Source organism: Hemibagrus wyckioides, linkage group LG26 (genome assembly GCF_019097595.1).
Source record: "Hemibagrus wyckioides isolate EC202008001 linkage group LG26, SWU_Hwy_1.0, whole genome shotgun sequence".
NCBI lineage: Eukaryota > Metazoa > Chordata > Actinopteri > Siluriformes > Bagridae > Hemibagrus > Hemibagrus wyckioides.
In genome coordinates this window covers 361656-381655 of record NC_080735.1, presented here as the reverse complement: position 1 = coordinate 381655, position 20000 = coordinate 361656, and the positions used below count along the sequence as shown (strand labels likewise).

The 20000-nt window shown below is 48.2% G+C and overlaps 1 protein-coding gene across 1 annotated transcript in view; it reads left to right on the top strand.

Annotated features, from left to right (window-relative positions):
- The window catches only part of mad1l1 (mitotic arrest deficient 1 like 1), a 41950-nt gene that overhangs the window by 15937 nt on the left and 6013 nt on the right, over window positions 1–20000 (top strand). The window contains exons 11-16 of the mRNA XM_058380958.1: window positions 3927–4071; window positions 4861–5001; window positions 5115–5171; window positions 6413–6504; window positions 16904–16994; window positions 18831–19035. Of these exons, the coding sequence (XP_058236941.1) occupies window positions 3927–4071; window positions 4861–5001; window positions 5115–5171; window positions 6413–6504; window positions 16904–16994; window positions 18831–19035 (731 nt within the window). The remainder of the gene's footprint in view (window positions 1–3926; window positions 4072–4860; window positions 5002–5114; window positions 5172–6412; window positions 6505–16903; window positions 16995–18830; window positions 19036–20000) is intronic.

Sequence of the window (20000 nt, the reverse complement as noted above, 5' to 3'; positions counted from 1 at the left end):
TGTTTGTGTGTGTGTCTCTGTGTTTGTGTGTCTCATTGTGTTTGTGTGTGTGTGTGTCTCTGTGTTTGTGTTTGTCTCAGTGTGTTTGTGTGTGTGTCTCTGTGTTTGTGTGTGTCTCTGTGTTTGTGTGTGTCTCAGTGTGTTTGTGTGTGTCTCAGTGTGTGTTTGTGTGTCTCTGTGTGTGTTTGTGTGTGTCTCTGTGTTTGTGTGTGTCTCATTGTTTGTGTGTGTGTCTGTGTCTGTGTTTGTGTGTGTGTGTCTCAGTGTGTTTGTGTGTGTCTGTGTTTGTGTGTGTGTGTCTCAGTGTGTGTTTGTGTGTGTCTATGTTTGTGTGTGTGTGTGTCTCAGTGTGTGTGTGTGTGTCTGTGTTTGTGTGTGTGTCTCATTGTGTGTTTGTGTGTGTCTCATTGTGTTTGTGTGTGTGTGTCTGTGTTTGTGTGTGTCTCAGTTTGTGTGTCTCATTGTGTGTTTGTGTGTGTCTCTGTGTTTGTGTGTATCTCAGTGTGTGTGTCTCAGTGTGTTTGTGTGTGTCTGTGTTTGTGTGTGTGTGTGTCTCAGTGTGTTTGTGTGTGTGTGTATCTCAGTGTGTGTGTCTCATTGTGTTTGTGTGTGTGTGTCTCAGTGTGTTTGTGTGTGTCTGTGTTTGTGTGTGTGTCTCAGTGTGTTTGTGTGTGTCTGTGTTTGTGTGTGTGTCTCAGTGTGTGTTTGTGTGTGTCTGTGTTTGTGTTTGTGTGTGTCTCATTGTGTTTGTGTGTGTGTGTGTCTGTGTGTGTTTGTGTGTGTCTGTGTTTGTGTGTCTCAGTGTGTGTTTGTGTGTGTCTGTGTTTGTGTTTGTGTGTGTCTCATTGTGTTTGTGTGTGTGTGTCTGTGTGTGTTTGTGTGTCTCTGTGTGTGTTTGTGTGTGTCTCTGTGTTTGTGTGTGTCTCATTGTTTGTGTGTGTGTGTCTGTGTTTGTGTGTGTGTGTCTCAGTGTGTTTGTGTGTGTCTGTGTTTGTGTGTGTGTGTGTCTCAGTGTGTTTGTGTGTGTGTCTGTGTTTGTGTGTGTCTCATTGTGTTTGTGTGTGTGTGTGTCTCTGTGTGTGTTTGTGTGTGTCTCTGTGTATGTTTGTGTGTGTCTGTGTGTGTTTGTGTGTGTCTCATTGTTTGTGTGTGTGTCTCATTGTTTGTGTGTGTGTCTGTGTCTGTGTTTGTGTCTGTGTCTCTGTGTTTGTGTTTGTGTGTGTCTCATTGTGTTTGTGTGTGTGTGTCTGTGTGTGTTTGTGTGTCTCTGTGTGTGTTTGTGTGTGTCTCTGTGTTTGTGTGTGTCTCATTGTTTGTGTGTGTGTGTCTGTGTTTGTGTGTGTGTGTCTCAGTGTGTTTGTGTGTGTCTGTGTTTGTGTGTGTGTGTGTGTCTCAGTGTGTTTGTGTGTGTGTCTCTGTGTTTGTGTGTGTCTCATTGTGTTTGTGTGTGTGTGTGTCTCTGTGTGTGTTTGTGTGTGTCTCTGTGTATGTTTGTGTGTGTCTGTGTGTGTTTGTGTGTGTCTCATTGTTTGTGTGTGTGTGTCTCATTGTTTGTGTGTGTGTCTGTGTTTGTGTCTGTGTCTCTGTGTTTGTGTGTGTGTGTGTGTCTCAGTGTGTTTGTGTGTGTCTGTGTTTGTGTGTGTGTGTCTCTGTGTTTGTGTGTCTCTCATTGTGTTTGTGTGTGTGTGTCTGTTTGTGTGTGTCTCAGTGTATGTTTGTGTGTGTCTCTGTGTGTGTTTGTTTGTGTCTCATTGTTTGTGTGTGTGTGTCTCATTGTTTGTGTGTGTGTCTGTGTTTGTGTGTCTGTGTCTCTGTGTTTGTGTGTGTGTGTATCTCAGTGTGTGTGTGTGTGTCTCAGTGTGTTTGTGTGTGTCTCTTTGTTTGTGTGTGTCTCATTGTGTTTCTGTGTGTGTGTGTCTGTGTGTGTTTGTGTGTGTCTGTGTTTGTGTGTGTGTCTCATTGTGTGTTTGTGTGTGTCTCATTGTGTTTGTGTGTGTGTCTGTGTTTGTGTGTGTCTCAGTTTGTGTGTGTGTCTCATTGTGTGTTTGTGTGTGTCTCATTGTGTTTGTGTGTGTCTCTGTGTGTGTTTGTGTGTGTCTCTTTGTGTGTGTTTGTGTCTCTTTGTGTGTGTGTGTGTCTCTGTGTTTGTGTGTGTCTCAGTTTGTGTGTGTCTCAGTGTGTGTTTGTGTGTGTCTCAGTTTGTGTGTGTGTCTCAGTGTGTTTGTTTGTGTCTGTGTTTGTGTGTGTATCTGTGTGTGTGTGTGTGTGTGTGTGTCTCTGTGTTTGTGTGTGTGTGTCTCTGTGTTTGTGTGTGTGTGTATCTCAGTGTGTGTGTGTGTCTCAGTGTGTGTGTGTGTTTGTGTGTTTGTGTGTCTCAGTGTTTGTGTGTCTCTGTGTTTGTGTGTCTCTGTGTTTGTTTGTCTCTGTGTTTGTGTGTGTGTGTCTCAGTGTTTGTGTCTCAGTGTGTTTGTGTGTGTCTGTGTTTGTGTGTGTGTGTCTCAGTGTGTTTGTGTGTGTCTGTGTTTGTGTGTGTGTGTGTCTCAGTGTGTTTGTGTGTGTCTGTGTTTGTGTGTGTGTGTATCTCAGTGTGTGTGTCTCAGTGTGTTTGTGTGTGTCTGTGTTTGTGTGTGTCTGTGTTTGTGTGTGTGTGTGTCTCAGTGTGTTTGTGTGTGTCTGTTTGTGTGTGTGTTTGTGTGTGTCTGTGTTTGTGTGTGTGTGTGTCCCAGTGTGTTTGTGTGTGTGTGTCTCAGTGTGTTTGTGTGTGTCTGTGTTTGTGTGTGTCTCAGTGTGTGTTTGTGTGTGTCTGTGTCTCAGTGTGTTTGTGTGTGTCTGTGTTTGTGTGTGTGTGTCTCAGTGTGTTTGTGTGTGTCTGTGTTTGTCTGTGTCTCAGTGTGTTTGTGTGTGTCTGTTTGTGTGTGTGTTTGTGTGTGTCTGTGTTTGTGTGTGTGTGTGTGTGTCTGTGTTTGTGTGTGTGTGTGTCTCAGTGTGTTTGTGTGTGTGTGTTTGTGTGTGTGTGTGTCCCAGTGTGTTTGTGTGTGTGTGTCTCAGTGTGTTTGTGTGTGTCTGTGTTTGTGTGTGTCTCAGTGTGTGTTTGTGTGTGTCTGTGTCTCAGTGTGTTTGTGTGTGTCTGTTTGTGTGTGTGTTTGTGTGTGTCTGTGTTTGTGTGTGTGTGTGTCTCAGTGTGTTTGTGTGTGTCTGTTTGTGTGTGTGTTTGTGTGTGTCTGTGTTTGTGTGTGTGTGTGTCCCAGTGTGTTTGTGTGTGTGTGTCTCAGTGTGTTTGTGTGTCTGTGTTTGTGTGTGTCTCAGTGTGTGTTTGTGTGTGTCTGTGTCTCAGTGTGTTTGTGTGTGTCTGTTTGTGTGTGTGTTTGTGTGTGTCTGTGTTTGTGTGTGTGTGTGTGTGTCTGTGTTTGTGTGTGTGTGTGTCTCAGTGTGTTTGTGTGTGTGTGTTTGTGTGTGTCTGTGTTTGTGTGTGTGTCTGTGTTTGTGTGTGTGTATCTCAGTGTGTGTGCTGCTCTTTGATTTTTCACCACATGAAAACACACACCGCTGTGCAGCTTAACTGCCGTTACTCAGCACTTTATGTTTATATACATTACTGTTCAGCAGACTGGAGTGTGTTTTAATGAGGAACACAGAGGAACAGTCTGCTTTATTCTCCAGCTGTCTGCACTCAACATCTGGATGTACAGATTAACGTAGACCATTAAAGACATGACCTCTTTACATCCCTGACTGAGAGAAGGCTTCCTCTTCCATACTCTGTGTCTCCCTGCACTCCTCTGTTTCTCTCTCATGTCTTTGTCCCTCACGTCTCTCACATGTCTTTCTCTCTCATGTGTGTGTCTCTCTTACGTCTTTCTCCTTCACGTCTCTCTCTCACGTCTTTCTCTCTCACGTGTCCTCACGCCTGTCTCTCTGTCCATCAGAATTCGCACGTTGGAGAAGACCCTGGTGCAGCTGCAGTCCGAGGCGTCTGAGCTTCGTGTCAAAGCGCTGGAGGAGCAGAAGAAGCGAGAAAACCAGGACGCTCTGGTCCGCCGGCTGCAGAAGAGAGTTCTGCTGCTTACTAAGGTGTGTCAACAGACCGGTTTAAACCGGCTTTAATAAACCATCCACACGTTTTAGCATTACGCGTACACCTCGACACGTCTTCACGTTTCTCTCCAGTAAACCCACAGAGGATTAGTGACTCAGGAGTGATGGACAGGTGTGTAGGTGTTTTGAACTGGAAGCCCCGCCCCCTTCCTCACATCTACTCTAATCGAAGCTGAAATGCTCGTTTCCGCATCTTTACTTAAACATGACGTCACGCTGCAGTGTGGAAAACGTGATCAGACATGATCAGGAGTGAATCTGCAGGATCTGGCGCCCGACATTAATGTGGTGTTTGTGTTTCAGTGTAGAGCGGTCTGGCGTTTTCCCGCACTTCCTGCTCAACTTTCCTCCTGAGTGTCGTCTTTAACGCTCCCCAGGATAACGGATCCTCAGGTGTTAATGATCATTCAGGCTGTAGCTTTGGAGCTAGATTTTCTGTTGAATCGAGTCTAAAATGAGATCTTCACACGGCACCATCACACATGGGCGCTGTGCACTCGCACCATTAGTTTTCTTAACGTCCTCTTTATTTTTATTTGTCCTTCTTAATAGACAAACAGAGAAAACAATGTGGGGTATCTTTAATTAACCCACAGGAAGTGAGGGAGAAATGAGCACACGCGATAACACGTGAGCATCTGGCTTTATCGAGTCTCTCACTGTTGCTAATTTTCTGTCCTGCTCTGCTGAGGCGTGGTTCATGTTTAGAAATGGACCACCAGTTTATTTCACCTGCTTGTGTGTGTGTGTGTGTGTGTGTGTCAGGAGCGTGACGGTATGAGAGCCATACTGGAGTCGTATGACAGTGAGCTAGCAGCTAGCGAGTATTCTCCTCAACTCACACGCAGAGTCAAAGAAGCTGAGGAGATGCTGCAGAAAATCCAAAGTCACAACAATGAGATGGAGGTGAAGATCTGCACTTATATTTCTCTCTCTCACACACACACACACACACACACACTAAGTCTAACAGGATTGTAACACACTGCTGTGTTTTGTCCTCTTCTGTGTTCTGGTAGATTCAGCTATATAAAGCTCAGGAGGAGGCTGGAACCTTCAAACTACAAGCTCAACAGGTAAACACACACACACACACACACACAAAGCGAGCAGTGTGGTGTGATCCCTCCAGCTGCTCTTTCTTCAGTAGTGTCCTTCAGGAGGTCCAGCCTTCTCACAGTGCTGTGGTGTTAAATGCTGAAGCTCTGGTTCTGGACCCAAGTGCCTGTGGGAGAACTGGCCCAGATTTTCTCTTTGATTTGTCCCATTTCTCTGAGAGCCCACTGGTGTTCCTGCTCCGACCACGCTGTGGTGTCTCACTGGTGTTCCTGCTCTGACCACGCTGTGGTGTCTCAGTGGTGTTCCTGCTCTGACCATGCTGTGGTGTCTCAGTGGTGTTCCTGCTCTGACCACGCTGTGGTGTCTCAGTGGTGTTCCTGCTCTGACCATGCTGTGGTGTCTCAGTGGTGTTCCTGCTCTGACCACGCTGTGGTGTCTCAGTGGTGTTCCTGCTCTGACCACGCTGTGGTGTCTCAGTGGTGTTCCTGCTCTGACCACGCTGTGGTGTCTCAGTGGTGTTCCTGCTCTGACCATGCTGTGGTGTCTCAGTGGTGTTCCTGCTCTGACCACGCTGTGGTGTCTCAGTGGTGTTCCTGCTCTGACCACGCTGTGGTGTCTCAGTGGTGTTCCTGCTCTGACCACGCTGTGATGTCTCAGTGGTGTTCCTGCTCTGACCACGCTGTGGTGTCTCAGTGGTTTGTCAGCTCTCTGTAAGTGGCAGGAGATCAGACGTTTCCTGGAGTAGAGGAAACTCCAGCCTCCAGCTTGTTGTTAATGATAAATCCAGATAAATGGAGTCAGGATATTTATCATCACACAGCGTATCACAGCGTATCCTAGCGTTCTCTCAGTGCTGTGTGGAAATGACACATCAAACACACACACACACACACTAACTAGCGTAACCTCATGCTAACCAGCGTGATGCACTTACACCAGATTGTCACATGGAGGCGCTGGACTTAATCCTGCTCCACATCACAGATAATACAGACTGACTCCGCCCCCTTCATACACAACACTGACATGACTCCTGAGCAGTGCTGATGTGTGTTCATTTCTACACCACACACACACACACACACACACACATCACTGTGATGGTTTAACAGAAGCACAAATGAGGTGAGACACAGACATCCAGGTTCAGTCTGTTACTTGTTTAGAAAAGTCCTCTACATTGCTGTAGCAACCACAATGAAACAGTGTGTCGTGTTTACATGGTGTGTGTGTGTGTGTGTGTGTGTGTGTGTGTCAGGCTGCTGTGGAACTGGAGGCACTGAAAGAACAGAAGTCTTCTGTTTCTGAGACGAATCTCATAGCAACAGAGGAGGAGATTAAATTCTTAAGGTAAGAGATGTGTGTGTGTGTGTGTACATCATACATGTGTATTATGGACAATGCAACAAAAACATCATTTTACAACAAGAAGCAAATTAAGGCCGTAACTGGATAATCGAATCCTTATGAGCACTTTATTAGAAACTGCAGGTCTCCAATCAGCCAATCATCTTTCAGCAGTCTGACACTGTAACCCCTGCAGGTCTTGAGCTTCAGGTGATGTTCACATCAAACATGATGATTGGCTGGTTTGAGTTTCTACCTGCTGATCTCTGTGGATTTTCACACTGTAGAGTTTACACCATGATGATGAGGGAGATCAGAGTGAGTGGTCAGACTGACAGGAAGGTCTGCCTCAGATAATCACTCTGTCCAGCTGTGGTGAGCAGAAAAGCAGCTCAGATTCCACATCAGAGACCAGAGCAGGAGATCCTCTCCACACGGAGAACATTTCCTGCAGCTTGTGGAACCCATGCCATGAAGACCTGTGTGTTCCTAATAAAGTGTCCAGTGAGTCAATAAACACACAGTGTACACTGACCGCTCCTTGACTGTGACTTTACTGGAGTTAAATGAATATTTGGTGTTCTCTGGTGTTACTGACCTGCTAAAGTGGAAATGAATTTCTCTTTGATCAGAGAGTCTGGGTGTAAATTGTCCCTTTTGAACTTCTGTCTTTAACGAGCTCAGGGTTAATTAGAAAGCCTCGTGCTGCTTGTTGTCACTTCATCCATTAAGCACTGGTTTTGTTGAATAGAAAGAAACAGTGCAGGAAGAAGAGTGGTGATGAAATGAAGAGGAAAGCAGCCAGGGTTAGGAATGCTTTATTATTATTGATTGATCCGGTTTGTACACACACTCTGATTAGGAATTTCATGTGACGTCGTTTAGTATTTTTTTCCCCTTGGGAAGGATTTCCTCATCACTTCTACTGACAGGGTTGGTTGCTATGGAAACAGATCCCTCCGTTAAACCTGTTAAATAGATGAGAAAAGGAGATAAACGGGGCAGGAAGATGGAGAGACCCAGAGGAGGAGGAAGAGGTGAAGGGGGAGGAGGTGAAGGGGAAGGAAGAGGTGGAGGTGAAGGAGGAGGAAGTGGTAAAGGAGGAAGAGGAGGAGAAGGAATAGGTGGAGGTGAAGGAGGAAGAGGAGGAGGAGGAGGAGGAAGAGGTGAAGGAGGAGGAGGAGGAAGAGGTGAAGGAGGATGTGAAGGGGGAGGAGGTGGAGGTGAAGGGGAAGGAAGAGGTGGAGGTGAAGGAATAGGTGGAGGTGAAGGAGGAGGAGGAGGAGGAGGAAGAGGTGAAGGAGGAGGAGGAGGAAGAGGTGAAGGAGGATGTGAAGGGGGAGGAGGAGGAGGTGAAGGTGGAGGAGGAGGAAGAGGTGGAGGAGGAGGAGGAAGAGGTGAAGGAGGATGTGAAGGGGGAGGAGGAGGAGGTGAAGGAGGAGGAAGAAGAGGTGAAGGAGGAGGAGGTAAAGGTGGAGGAGGAGGAAGACGTGAAGGAGGAGGAGGAAGAGGTGAAGTAGGAGGAGGAAGAGGTGAAGGAGGAGGAGGTAAAGGTGGAGGAAGAGGTGAAGGAGGAGGAGGTAAAGGTGGAGGAGACAATCTCAATCTCCTCACTCTTCACTCTCCTCACTCCTCACTCTCCTCACTCTTCACTCTCCTCACTCCTCACTCTCCTCACTCCTCACTCTCCTCACTCTTCACTCTCCTCACTCCTCACTCTCCTCACTCCTCACTCTCCTCACTCTTCACTCTCCTCACTCCTCACTCCTCACTCCTCACTCTCCTCACTCTTCACTCTCCTCACTCTTCACTCTCCTCACTCTTCACTCTCCTCACTCCTCACTCTCCTCACTCCTCACTCTCCTCACTCTTCACTCTCCTCCTCACTCTCTCCTCACTCTTCACTTCTCACTCTCCTCACTCCTCACTCTCCTCACTCTTCACTCTCCTCACTCTTCACTCTCCTCACTCCTCACTCCTCACTCTTCACTCTCCTCACTCCTCACTCTCCTCACTCCTCAATCTCCTCACTCCTCAATCTCCTCACTCCTCACTCTCCTCACTCTTCACTCTCCTCACTCCTCACTCCTCACTCTTCACTCTCCTCACTCCTCACTCTTCACTCTCCTCACTCCTCACTCTCCTCACTCTTCACTCTCCTCACTTCTCACTCTTCACTCTCCTCACTCTTCACTTCTCACTCTCCTCACTTCTCACTCTTCACTCTCCTCACTTCTCACTCTTCACTCTCCTCACTTCTCACTCTTCACTCTCCTCACTCCTCACTCTCCTCACTCTTCACTCTTCATTCTCCTCACTTCTCACTTCTCACTCTCCTCACTCCTCACTCTCCTCACTTCTCACTCTCCTCACTTCTCACTCCTCACTCTCCTCACTCTTCACTCTCCTCACTTCTCACTCCTCACTCTCCTCACTCTTCACTCTCCTCACTTCTCACTCCTCACTCTCCTCACTCCTCACTCTCCTCACTTCTCACTCTTCACTCTCCTCACTTTCCACTCTCCTCACTCTTCACTCTCCTCACTCCTCAATCTCCTCACTCTTCACTATCCTCACTCTTCACTATCCTCACTCTCCTCACTCTTCACTCTCCTCACTCCTCACTCCTCACTCTTCACTCTCCTCACTCCTCACTCTTCACTCTCCTCACTCCTCACTCCTCACTCTCCTCACTCTTCACTCTCCTCACTCCTCACTCCTCACTCTTCACTCTCCTCACTCTTCACTCTCCTCACTCTTCACTCTCCTCACTCCTCACTTCTCACTCTCCTCACTCTTCACTCTCCTCACTTCTCACTCTTCACTCTCCTCACACTCCTCACTCTTCACTCCTCACTCCTCACTCTCCTCACTCTTCACTTCTCACACTCTTCACACTCCTCACTCCTCTCTACTCTCCTCACAGAGTGTGTGTGTATATTAAAATGCATGAATATAAACAACTCTCTCTCTCTCTCTCTCTCTCTCTCTCTCTCTTTCTCCGTGGTCTAGCCCACTGCTGGTGTTGTTCTCAGTGTGAAATGGGATGGTGTGTGTGTGTGTGAGAATGTCAGTGTGTGTGTGAGAATGTGTGTCAGTGTGTGTGTGTGAATGTGTGTCAGTGTGTGTGTGTGAATGTGTGTCAGTGTGTGTGTGTGAATGTGTGTCAGTGTGTCAGTGTGTGACTCAGCCCTGTGTTTGGATTAGAGTGAATGAGTGCAGCACGCTGTCAACATTCCTGTCTGCACTTCCTTGAGCATCTGAGTGTCTCTTTGTGTGGTCTGTTTCAGTTCAACACCACTTTTCCATTATCACCATCAACTTTTGTGTGTGTGTGTGTGTGTGGGGATATGTGTGTGTGTGAATGTGTATGTGGGGGTGTGAATGTGTGTGGATGTGTGAGTGTGTGTGTGTGAATGTGGATCTGTGTGTGTGTGAATGTGGATCTGTGTGTGTGTGGATCTGTGTGTGTGTGTGTATGTGTGTGTGTGGCTGTGGATCTGTGTGTGTGGATGTGGATGTGGATCTGTGTGTGTGTGAATGTGGATCTGTGTGTGTGTGAATGTGGATCTGTGTGTGTGTGGATCTGTGTGTGTGTGTGTATGTGGATCTGTGTGTGTGTGTGGATCTGTGTGTGTGTGTGTATGTGGATCTGTGTGTGTGAATGTGGATCTGTGTGTGTGAATGTGGATCTGTGTGTGTGTGTGTGTGTGTGTGTGGATCTGTGTGTGTGAATGTGGATCTGTGTGTGTGTGTGTGTGTGGATCTGTGTGTGTGAATGTGGATCTGTGTGTGTGTGGATGTGGATCTGTGTGTGTGGATGTGAATCTGTGTGTGTGTGGATGTGGATCTGTGTGTGTGTGTGGATGTGGATCTGTGTGTGTGTGGATGTGGATCTGTGTGTGTGTGTGGATGTGGATCTGTGTGTGTGTGTGGATGTGGATCTGTGTGTGTGTGTGTGTGTGTGTGTGTGTGTGTGTGTGTGTGGATCTGTGTGTGTGTGGATGTGGATCTGTGTGTGTGTGTGTGTGGATGTGGATCTGTGTGTGTGTGTGGATGTGGATCTGTGTGTGTGTGTGTGTGTGGATGTGGATCTGTGTGTGTGTGTGTGTGTGTGTGTGGATGTGGATCTGTGTGTGTGTGTGGATGTGGATCTGTGTGTGTGAATGTGAATCTGTGTGTGTGTGGATGTGGATCTGTGTGTGTGTGGATGTGGATCTGTGTGTGTGTGTGTGTGGATGTGGATCTGTGTGTGTGTGTGGATGTGGATCTGTGTGTGTGTGGATGTGGATCTGTGTGTGTGTGTGTGTGGATGTGGATCTGTGTGTGTGTGTGGATGTGGATCTGTGTGTGTGTGTGTGTGTGATGTGGATCTGTGTGTGTGTGTGTGTGGATGTGGATCTGTGTGTGTGTGTGGATGTGGATCTGTGTGTGTGTGGATGTGGATCTGTGTGTGTGTGGATGTGGATCTGTGTGTGTGTGTGGATGTGGATCTGTGTGTGTGTGGATGTGGATCTGTGTGTGTGTGGATGTGGATCTGTGTGTGTGTGTGGATGTGGATCTGTGTGTGTGTGTGGATGTGGATCTGTGTGTGTGTGGATGTGGATCTGTGTGTGTGTGTGTGTGGATGTGGATCTGTGTGTGTGTGTGGATGTGGATCTGTGTGTGTGTGGATGTGGATCTGTGTGTGTGTGGATGTGGATCTGTGTGTGTGTGTGGATGTGGATCTGTGTGTGTGTGGATGTGGATCTGTGTGTGTGTGTGTGTGGATGTGGATCTGTGTGTGTGTGTGAATGTGAATCTGTGTGTGTGTGTGGATGTGGATCTGTGTGTGTGTGTGGATGTGGATCTGTGTGTGTGTGGATGTGGATCTGTGTGTGTGTGTGGATGTGGATCTGTGTGTGTGTGTGGATGTGGATCTGTGTGTGTGTGTGTGTGGATGTGGATCTGTGTGTGTGTGTGTGTGGATGTGGATCTGTGTGTGTGTGTGTGTGTGTGGATGTGGATCTGTGTGTGTGTGTGTGTGGATGTGGATCTGTGTGTGTGTGTGTGTGTGTGGATGTGGATCTGTGTGTGTGTGTGTGTGAATCTGTGTGTGTGTGGATGTGGATCTGTGTGTGTGTGTGGATGTGGATCTGTGTGTGTGTGGATGTGGATCTGTGTGTGTGTGTGGATGTGGATCTGTGTGTGTGTGTGGATGTGGATCTGTGTGTGTGTGTGAGTGTGTGAGTGTGTGTGTGTGTGTGCATGTGTGGATATCTGTGTGTGTGTGTGTGTGGATATCTGTGTGTGTGTGTGTGTGTGTGGATATCTGTGTGTGTGTGTGTGTGGATATCTGTGTGTGTGTGTGTGTGTGTGTGTGTGGATATCTGTGTGTGTGTGTGTGTGTGTGTGTGTGTGGATATCTGTGTGTGTGTGTGGATGTGGATCTGTGTGTGTGTGTGGATCTGTGTGTGTGTGTGTGGATGTGGATCTGTGTGTGTGTGTGGATGTGGATGTGGATCTATGTGTGTGTGGATGTGGATCTGTGTGTGTGGATGTGTGTGGATCTGTGTGTGTGTGTGTGTGTGTGGATGTGGATCTGTGTGTGTGGATGTGAATCTGTGTGTGTGTGTGTGTGGATGTGGATCTGTGTGTGTGTGTGTGTGTGGATGTGGATCTGTGTGTGTGGATGTGGATCTGTGTGTGTGTGTGGATGTGGATCTGTGTGTGTGGATGTGGATCTGTGTGTGTGGATGTGGATCTGTGTGTGTGTGTGTGTGGATGTGGATCTGTGTGTGTGGATGTGAATCTGTGTGTCTGTGTGTGTGTGGATGTGGATCTGTGTGTGTGTGTGGATGTGGATCTGTGTGTGTGTGGATGTGGATCTGTGTGTGTGTGGATGTGGATCTGTGTGTGTGTGGATGTGGATCTGTGTGTGTGGATGTGGATCTGTGTGTGCGTGTGGATGTGGATCTGTGTGTGGATGTGGATCTGTGTGTGTGTGTGTGTGTGTGTATGTGTGTGGATGTGGATCTGTGTGTGTGGATGTGGATCTGTGTGTGTGTGGATGTGAATCTGTGTGTCTGTGTGTGTGTGGATGTGGATCTGTGTGTGTGTGTGGATGTGGATCTGTGTGTGTGTGTGTGTGTGTGTGTGTGTGTGTGTATGTGTGTGGATGTGGATCTGTGTGTGTGGATGTGGATCTGTGTGTGTGTGGATGTGAATCTGTGTGTGTGGATGTGAATCTGTGTGTGTGGATGTGGATCTGTGTGTGTGGATGTGAATCTGTGTGTCTGTGTGTGTGTGGATGTGGATCTGTGTGTGTGTATGTGGATCTGTGTGTGTGGATGTGGATCTGTGTGTGTGGATGTGGATCTGTGTGTGTGGATGTGGATCTGTGTGTGTGGATGTGGATCTGTGTGTGTGGATGTGGATCTGTGTGTGTGGATGTGAATCTGTGTGTCTGTGTGTGTGTGGATGTGGATCTGTGTGTGTGGATGTGGATCTGTGTGTGTGGATGTGGATCTGTGTGTGTGGATGTGAATCTGTGTGTCTGTGTGTGTGTGGATGTGGATCTGTGTGTGTGTGTGTGTGGATGTGGATCTGTGTGGATGTGGATCTGTGTGTGTGTGGATGTGGATCTGTGTGTGTGGATGTGGATCTGTGTGGATGTGGATCTGTGTGTGTGGATGTGGATCTGTGTGTGTGGATGTGGATCTGTGTGGATGTGGATCTGTGTGTCTGTGTGTGTGTGGATGTGGATCTGTGTGTGTGTGTGGATGTGGATCTGTGTGTGTGTGGATGTGGATCTGTGTGGATGTGGATCTGTGTGGATGTGGATCTGTGTGGATGTGGATCTGTGTGTGTGGATGTGGATCTGTGTGTGTGGATGTGGATCTGTGTGTCTGTGTGTGTGTGGATGTGGATCTGTGTGTGTGTGGATGTGGATCTGTGTGTGTGTGGATGTGGATCTGTGTGGATGTGGATCTGTGTGGATGTGGATCTGTGTGGATGTGGATCTGTGTGGATGTGGATCTGTGTGTGTGGATGTGAATCTGTGTGTGTGTGTGGATGTGAATCTGTGTGTGTGTGTGGATGTGGATCTGTGTGTGTGTGTGTGGATGTGGATCTGTGTGGATGTGGATCTGTGTGTGTGGATGTGAATCTGTGTGTGTGTGTGGATGTGAATCTGTGTGTGTGTGTGGATGTGAATCTGTGTGTGTGTGTGGATGTGAATCTGTGTGTGTGTGTGTCTGTGTGTGTGTGGATGTGAATCTGTGTGTGTGTGTGGATGTGGATCTGTGTGTGTGTGTGGATGTGGATCTGTGTGTGTGTGTGGATGTGGATCTGTGTGTGTGGATGTGGATCTGTGTGTGTGTGTGGATGTGAATCTGTGTGTCTGTGTGTGTGTGGATGTGAATCTGTGTGTGTGTGTGGATGTGGATCTGTGTGTGTGTGTGGATGTGGATCTGTGTGTGTGTGGATGTGGATCTGTGTGGATGTGGATCTGTGTGTGTGTGTGGATGTGAATCTGTGTGTGTGTGTGAATGTGAATCTGTGTGTGTGTGGATGTGGATCTGTGTGTGTGTGAATGTGAATCTGTGTGTGTGTGGATGTGGATCTGTGTGTGTGTGTGAATGTGAATCTGTGTGTGTGTGTGAATGTGAATCTGTGTGTGTGTGGATGTGTGTGTGTGGATGTGGATGTGGATCTGTGTGTGTGTGTGGATGTGGATCTGTGTGTGTGTGTGGATGTGGATCTGTGTGTGTGTGGATGTGGATCTGTGTGTGTGTGGATGTGGATCTGTGTGTGTGTGGATGTGGATCTGTGTGTGTGTGGATGTGGATCTGTGTGTGTGTGGATGTGGATCTGTGTGTGTATGTGTGTGTGTGGATCTGTGTGTGTGTATGTGTGTGTGTGGATGTAGATCTGTGTGTGTGGATGTGGATCTGTGTGTGTATGTGTGTGTGTTGATCTGTGTGTGTGTATGTGTGTGTGTGTATGTGGATCTGTGTGTGTGGATGTGGATCTGTGTGTGTGTGTGTGGATGTGGATCTGTGTGTGTGTGTGTGTGTGGATGTGGATCTGTGTGTGTGTGTGTGTGTGTGTGTGTGTGGATGTGGATCTGTGTGTGTGTGTATGTGTGTGTGTGTGTGGATGTGGATCTGTGTGTGTGTGTATGTGTGTGTGTGTTTGTGTGTGTGTGGATGTGGATCTGTGGATGTGGATCTGTGTGTGTATGTGGATGTGGATCTGTGTGTGTGTGTGTATGTGTGTGTGTGGATGTGGATCTGTGTGTGTGTGTGTATGTGTGTGTGTGGATGTGGATCTGTGTGTGTGTGTATGTGTGTGTGTGGATGTGGATCTGTGTGTGGATGTGGATCTGTGTGTGTGTGTGTGTATGTATGTGTGTGTGTGGATGTGGATCTGTGTGTGTGTGTGTGTATGTATGTGTGTGTGTGGATGTGGATCTGTGTGTGTGTGTGTGTATGTATGTGTGTGTGTGGATGTGGATCTGTGTGTGTGTGTGTGGATGTGGATCTGTGTGTGTGTGTGTGTGTGTGTATGTGTGTGTGTGGATGTGGATCTGTGTGTGTGTGTGTGTGTGTATGTATGTGTGTGTGTGGATGTGGATCTGTGTGTGTGTGTGTGTGTGTGTGTGTATGTGTGTGTGTGGATGTGGATCTGTGTGTGTGTGTGTATGTGTGTGTGTGGATGTGTATCTGTGTGTGTGTGTATGTGTGTGTGTGGATGTGGGTGTGTGTGGGTGTGTGTGTGTGTATGTGTGTGTGTGGATGTGGATCTGTGTGTGTGTGTGTGTGTGTGTATGTGTGTGTGTGGAGGTGGATCTGTGTGTGTGTGTGTGTATGTATGTGTGTGTGTGGATGTGGATCTGTGTGTGTGTGTGTGTGTGTGTATGTGTGTGTGTGGATGTGGATCTGTGTGTGTGTGTGTGTGTGTGTGTGTATGTGTGTGTGTGGATGTGGATCTGTGTGTGTGTGTGTGTGTGTGTGTATGTATGTGTGTGTGTGGATGTGGATCTGTGTGTGTGTGTGTGTGTATGTATGTGTGTGTGTGGATGTGGATCTGTGTGTGTGTGTGTGTGTGTGTGTGTATGTGTGTGTGTGGATGTGGATCTGTGTGTGTGTGTGTGTGTGTGTGTGTATGTGTGTGTGTGGATGTGGATCTGTGTGTGTGTGTGTGTGTGTGTGTATGTATGTGTGTGTGTGGATGTGGATCTGTGTGTGTGTGTATGTGCATGTACAGGAGGAAAACACACATCAATCTCACAGAGAGCTCAGAGCTGGTGCTCAGTAAATGATAGATAATTAAATAAAGGATCATTTTAGAAGTTGTTGTCCATCATGTCCAATGTCCAGACCAGCAAAACACGCAGTGTCCAGACCAGCAAAACACGCAGTGTCCAGACCAGCAGAACACGCAGTGTCCAGACCAGCAGAACACGCAGTGTCCAGACCAGCAGAACACGCAGTGTCCAGACCAGCAGAACACGCAGTGTCCAGACCAGCAGAACACACAGTGTCCAGACCAGCAGAACACGCAGTGTCCAGACCAGCAGAACACGCAGTGTCCAGACCAGCAGAACACACAGTGTCCAGACCAGCAGAACACGCAGTGTCCAGACCAGCAGAACACACAGTGTCCAGACCAGCAAAACACGCAGTGTCCAGACCAGCAGAACACAGTGTCCAGACCAGCAAAACACGCAGTGTCCAGACCAGCAGAACACACAGTGTCCAGACCAGCAGAACACGCAGTGTCCAGACCAGCAGAACACACAGTGTCCAGACCAGCAGAACACGCAGTGTCCAGACCAGCAGAACACACAGTGTCCAGCAGAACCACAGCTCCAGCTCTGTGTTTCGGCTCACTTTAACAACTCACAGATAACCTACAGAGAGTCGATTCAGAGTCAAATCACTGCCTCGTCTCTCAGACACTGTGTGATTGTTGTGTTCTCACCTGAGAGTGTGTTACAGCTTCATCTGCTCTGACTCTCTTCTCCTGATTCCAACTCTGACTCTCTTCTCCTGATTCCAACTCTGACTCTCTACTCCTGATTCCAACTCTGACTCTCTTCTCCTGATTCCAACTCTGACTCTCTTCTCCTGATTCCAACTCTGACTCTCTTCTCCTGATTCCAACTCTGACTCTCTTCTCCTGATTCCAACTCTGACTCTCTTCTCCTGATTCCAACTCTGACTCTCTTCTCCTGATTCCAACTCTGACTCTCTTCTCCTGATTCCAACTCTGACTCTCTTCTCCTGATTCTGAATCTGACTTTCTTCTCCTAATTCTGGTCTGACTCTCTTCTCCTGATTCTGACTCTCTTCTCCTGATTAACAGACGCTTTTTTCCTTCAGTCACATGATTTATTCTCTGTTCTTCATTTCTTCAGGCAGAAGGTTGAGGAGCTGGAGTCAGATCGCCAGAAGCTGGAAGAGCAGAACAATGTTCTGGAGATGAGACTAGAAAGACACAACCTGCAGGTACAGTACCTCCACTCCTACCTCCAAACATCTCCTCATACTGATGGTCAGAGAACCAAACCAAACCTGAGAGAGAGAGAGATAGAAGGGGCGGGGAGAGAGAGAGAGAGAGATACAGGGAGAGATAGAAGGGGCTGGGGGAGGGAGAGAGAGAGATACAGGGAGAGATAGAAGGGGCGGGGGAAGGGAGGGAGAGAGAGAGAGATACAGGGAGAGATAGAAGGGGCGGGGGAAGGGAGGGAGAGAGAGAGAGATACAGGGAGAGATAGAAGGGGCAGGGGAAGGGAGGGAGAGATACAGGGAGAGTTAGAAGGGGCGGGGGAAGGGAGGGAGAGATACAGGGAGAGTTAGAAGGGGCGGGGGAAGGGAGGGAGAGAGAGAGAGAGAGATACAGGGAGAGTTAGCAGGGGCGGGGGGGGGGAGAGAGAGATACAGGGAGAGATAGAAGGGGCTGGGGGAGAGAGAGATACAGGAGAGATAGAAGGGGCGGGAAGGGAGGGAGGGAGAGAGAGATACAGGGAGAGATAGAAGGGGCGGGGGAAGGGAGGGAGAGAGAGAGAGATACAGGGAGAGATAGAAGGGGCAGGGGAAGGGAGGGAGAGATACAGGGAGAGTTAGAAGGGGCGGGGGAAGGGAGGGAGAGAGAGAGAGAGAGGTACAGGGAGTGTTAGAAGGGGCGGGGGGGGGGGAAGAGTGATACAGGGAGAGATAAAAGGGGGTTGGGGGGGGAGAGAGAGACAGGGGGAGGTAGGGGGGGCGGGGGAAGGGAGGGAGAGAGAGATACAGGAGAGTTAGAAGGGGCGGGGAAGGGAGAGAGAGAGAGATACAGGGAGAGTTAGAAGGGGCGGGGAGAGAGAGAGAGAGATACAGGGAGAGATAGAAGGGGCGGGGGGGGAGAGAGAGATACAGGGAGAGATAGAAGGGGCGGGGGGAGGGAGAGAGAGATACAGGGAGAGATAGAAGGGGCGGGGGGAGGGTGAGAGAGATACAGGGAGAGATAGAAGGGGCGGGGGAAGGGAGGGAGAGAGAGAGATACAGGGAGAGATAGAAGGGGCGGGGGAAGGGAGGGAGAGAGAGAGAGATACAGGGAGAGATAGAAGGGGCGGGGGAAGGGAGGGAGAGAGATACAGGGAGAGATAGAAGGGGCGGGGGAAGGGAGGGAGAGAGAGAGAGAGATTAGTGCTGAATGTATCAGTAGAGAATCAGAGATGGAGTAGTGAATGATCTGAAGCTCTGGTGTGGAGACTCTGAGGAGACTACAGCTCTGAATAACTGGAACCTCAGGAGGAGATGAGAGTGAAATAAAGATAATGATACACTCCATTTACTACAGTTCTACAGTCTGAGTAGAAGGGGTACTAAGGGGTACTGAGGTTTTACTGAGGGGTTCTGTGGGGTACTGAAGAGTACTGAAGAGTACTGAGGGGGTACTAAGAGGTTCTGAGGGGTCATGAAGAGTAGTGAGGGATACTGAAGAGTACTAAGGGGTGCTGAGGTTTTACTGAAGGGTACTGAGGGGGTACTAAGGGGTTCTGAGGGGTACTGAAGAGTAGTGAGGGATACTGAAGGGTTCTGAGGGGTACTGAAGGGTTCTGAGGGGTGCTCAAGAGTAGTGAGGGGTACTGAAGAGTACTGAGGGGTACTGAAGAGTACTGAGGAGTACTGAAGGGTACTGAGGGGTAATTAAGTGTACTACTCCACCTGCTTTTTTCTGGAAATGTGTGTAAAGTTTGTATTTAAGCCCCTCACAGTCTGCGTATGAAGCTGAAATCTCCTCAGTGAGGAGGAACAGTGGAGCAGTCTTTACTGGACTGAGGATTATCTTTTCCCCCACAGGGAGATTACGATCCGCTGAAGACGAAGGTGGTGCACTTCCGCCTGAACCCCACCAGCGTGGCAAAGCAGGAGCGAGTGGAGGAGGTGGAGAAGCTGAAGGTGGAGTGCGAGCGTCTGAGAGAGCGCCTTCGCAAGCTGGAGGCCGGAGGAGCCATGACGTCTGAGGACACCACGCTCATCATCCCACCTTCACAGGAAATCCTAGGTACACTGTCATCTTTCAGATCAGATCACTCAGGATCATCTACAGGATGTCTCGAATGTTTATACACACAAACACTGCTACTGTTTTCATCGAACCCGAACACCTCGGACCAGACGCGACAGATCATCTCGGGGTCAGAAGTTTAGCTGTAGCATCATTATGATGTATCTTGTCTTGATGCTTTGGTGATACACAGCTATGTGACAGGTTTATATTCTGTGTGTGTGTGTGTGTGTGTGTGTGTGTACCGTGTTTACTTGAACGCATCACATGCCATGTTACTCTCCATTACAGTAAAATATCTGGTATCTGGATGTAGTGGAGAAATTACTGCGATATTCTGTTTAGTTATTTTTTTATTTGCTGCTTGCCCTTTAAGTTTTCTCCCTCTGTTTCTGACCGCAGTATTTTCTCTTCTTCTTATTGATTTGTTTTTACTTTCCTGTCAGTCATGAAAGTGTAAAGTGTCGTGTTTCTTCTGCACTGATGCTCAGATCTCCAGTTTACTCCAGAGCAGCTCAGAGTCTCTTCACTGCAGTTTATGATGAAGTGCAGAACATCAACACACACACACACACACACACTCCATACATTCTGCAGTTAAAGCTGATCTCCACGTTCTTGTTAACTGCATTATCACCTCTGTGTTTTCCGTCATTTCTGTGGAAATTCACTGAAACCTTGACAAACCCAGCATCTGCTGTTGCCATGGCAACAGTCCTGATCTTAGCAATCCAGCACAATGTTTTTCCCCACACTTTGTACCCGAGTCTACTTTTCCCAGGTATTGTAACGGACTGTGTAACCCCCCACCAACCCCCCCATCTCTCTCTCTCTCTCTCTCTCTCTCTCTCTCTCTCTCTCTCTCTCGCTCTCTCTCTCTCTCGCTCTCTCTCTCTCTCTGTGTGTGTGTGTGTGTGTATTTTCTTAGTGAGCCAGTCTTGATTTATTTTGTTTATTTTGGT